This window comes from Cannabis sativa, chromosome 8 (assembly GCF_029168945.1).
Source record: "Cannabis sativa cultivar Pink pepper isolate KNU-18-1 chromosome 8, ASM2916894v1, whole genome shotgun sequence".
In the NCBI taxonomy this organism is placed as follows: Eukaryota; Viridiplantae; Streptophyta; class Magnoliopsida; order Rosales; family Cannabaceae; genus Cannabis; species Cannabis sativa.
The window spans coordinates 49,338,226-49,341,661 of record NC_083608.1 but is presented as its reverse complement, the minus strand read 5'-3'; the positions used below and the strand labels follow the sequence as shown (position 1 = coordinate 49,341,661).

At 28.6% G+C, this 3,436-nt stretch overlaps 1 protein-coding gene across 1 annotated transcript; it reads left to right on the top strand.

The window, feature by feature from the left end:
* Positions 1-379: 379 nt before the first annotated feature.
* Positions 380-2,345, top strand: LOC115699278 (transcription factor PRE6). Its single transcript, XM_030626615.2, has 2 exons — positions 380-974; positions 1,866-2,345. The coding sequence occupies exons 1-2, from the start codon at positions 855-857 to the stop codon at positions 2,019-2,021; spliced, it is 276 nt and encodes a 91-aa protein (XP_030482475.2). The 5' UTR covers positions 380-854; the 3' UTR covers positions 2,022-2,345.
* The last annotated feature ends 1,091 nt before the right edge of the window (positions 2,346-3,436 follow it).

Here is a 3,436-nt window from a genome sequence, read left to right as displayed (position 1 = left end):
GGGAGAAATTATCAATTACTATAGATAATTATTTTTTTATATGTGAAAAAATATATGATTATATATGTAAAATATTTTGTTAGGGCACTATAGTCTTTCTAGTGCGTCATTAGAAGTTTTTTTTTTTTTTTTATATTGAATTGCATCAAATGTAGTTTTTGATATCTTAAGTTGTCCCTTGGTGAGTGAGGTATCATGTATTGATTTGATAAAGAAAAATGGGAAAAGAGTTTGGGATAACAGAGGATTAATATCTAATATGATCACATGGTGTTGCACATTGAGACATGTACATGAAGGCCCACTTTGTTAACTCAAAAACAAACATTTTTTTAGAAGCCCACTTTATAGATCCAACTCCAATTAGAAACAATTACACAACCAAAGAGACTCTCTCTCTCTCTCTCTTAAGAAGACACTAAGCCTAGTCCACTGCTTTCTCCAATGCAAATGTCTTCTTCAGCTCCAACATCGTTGTCTTTGTTATTGTACTCTCTCTCTCTCTCTCTCCTTCTCTCTCTTTGTGGTCCTTGCTCTTTATAACTCTTATCACTTTCTTCGGTTTTTTGATATATAGATTCAAATCTAGCTAACTACTTTGTCAAGTCCTTATTCTCTTCAGCTTAATTATAATAAACTCAGTTTTTATTGCTAGCTTCCTCATTGTAACTACTTACCTACATCATCTTCATTCATATACACTTTTATTATTCTTACCAAACTACTACTACTACTACTACTAGTTTCATTAACTATATATTATTAACAAGTTTTTACTATACTATATATATAATTCAAAATCCCAAAAAGTAAAGTAGTAAGTAATAAAATCATCGATCATCATCATCATCATCATGTCTAGCCGAAGGTCGAGGCAATCGGGTTCATCTAGGATTTCAGATGACCAAATACTTGAACTGGTTTCAAAGTTACGCCAACTTGTTCCTGAGATTCGGAATAGGCCCTCCGCTAAGGTACTTTTTTCTTTTTCTTTTTCTTTTTCTGATCTCCTTTCTCTCTCTCTCTCTCTCTCTTCTTCTAAAATATACGTTATATAATATGTATATATATATTAAAAAAAGTACATATATATATATACAGATATATGTATATATGAAAGTACTACACACGGAACCGAAAAAAATGCATGTGCCACATTTAAAAACTATATATAACTGTTATTTTGGGCCTCTTGGGTCTTTGCTGTATACATAGTCTAAATTTTGACCCCGGGTATCCAGGGACAGACTACAGAGTACATATCATATATTTATATATTTTCTAAATTATTATTACTCTATATTATGCATATAGATTTGTATCATGTACATCATATATGCATGTAACGAATATATCTATTATTAGGCAATATATATGATTAAGAACATTGTTACTGGGCACCATATCCAGCATCTTTCATAAGTGTCGCTACACTATTTGTTAGAGACATTCTTTAAAAATTATTTTCTTAAATTGTATAAGATTTGATACTTAATTGTACCACTAGCAGTATGACACCGAGGAAGGTTCTATACACCAAAAATGCCTTTTAGCAAGTATCTACGATTAATTAACATGTATTAGGGTATATATTATCATATGTATAAATGCATGTACGTACATGGATATATATATATATATATAGATTTTAATTAGTTTGGTGATATGTTGATGAGACAAAAATATTTTGGGAATAATTTGTAGTATATGAAAATGATGCAAAAATATAATGCTTAAAGTTAGTTATTAGAAGGAATTAGAAAGCGACATATAAATGATATTTTAAAGATGATGATGATATATAGTTATGAAATGAGTTTAATTTGTTGTTGTTGTTGTACAATATGTATATATGTATATTACAGGTATCAGCATCGAAGGTCCTACAAGAGACCTGTAATTACATAAGGAACTTAAACAGAGAAGTGGACGACCTAAGTGACCGTCTCTCCCAACTCTTGGCTACCATTGATGCTGATAGTGCAGAGGCCTCAATTATTAGAAGCCTAGTTTCCCAATAGAAATTATTATATTAATTAATAATCAAACAAGAGATCATCATCATCATCAACATACCACGCCATGCACTACTACCTTATCATCTTATAATTTATATATATAATGTGTTTTTTAATGTTTATATTTAGATGATCTCTTTGTTATTTATTGTTTGGCTAGGTTTTATTAATTAATTATATGTATTTAAATGTTTTGGGGATATTAATGTACCCTATCATCCATTATTACGAGGTTATTTCATATTTTGTACTAATAAGAAAAAAGGGTACTTGCACTATCTAGCAAATCCCTCATATATATGAAGATAATATTATTTATATGAGAAATGCTGAAGTCGTGTCTAACAGTCTCTATAATAACAAGTTAATATTGTTATTGACTTAATTAAGTATTTGAGTTTCATATAATTTATTATAATAACATTTAGAGAGTATCGCTAACTAATTGCAAGACAACACGCTTAGAAGTTATGTAGCATGACTGGTACCGAGTGGTACCCAATAGCAACACTCTATTTGTATATATATGTGTAATATTACAACGCGTCCTATATATCTAGGTATAGCCTTTTAGCTCTCTATGGTATATAATTTCTTTAATAATTAGTACATGTGATGATCAATATAATAATTAATTAATATATATATAAGAAAAAAAGGGCACAATCTATATATTGAGAAGTAGTATATATTAATTATAATTAATCTCTCTCTCTTTCTCTCGTTGCCTAATTAAATTGATTAAAGCGGAAGCAAGCGGCAAAGTGTGAATATTAGATATAAAAATATAATTAATTAGGAGATAATTAATAGTTGTGTGTCTAATATTTTAGTGTTTTTTTAATTAATCATTTTAGCTTTTTGTCGGTAACATATAAGATCAAGAGAGACAACATCTACCCAACAGCGACAAGTATTCATTTTGAGTGATTTGACTTAATGTTGGATTATGTTTAGACATGATCATCACTAATATTAATCTATATATAGATATATAAACCATCAAAACTGCTGATATATAATATATCATGTATACAATTATCTTAATTATGTGATTTGTTTTAAACTTACATCCATATCTGGAAGTTTGATGGTATATTTGAGCATGTATACAATTAGCTATATACATATAATTAGTACTAATCAGGGAGGAAATGCAGAAAATATTTGTAAGAGGGGCCAAAGTGTAAGGAAAAATAATTTGAGGGGGCATTAAATAAAATTTTAATGAAAGATAAACTAAAAATTATAAAAAAAATATTTAGGGGATTTTTTTTATAAGTGGAGATGTGAAACCACTAAATTATATGAGGGGACTAGTACTAATACTTCTACATGCCATTGAATAAAATCAAAATTATATTTAATTAGTTAACATATTATACTTTTTTAACACACACGTACGTACATATAATAGT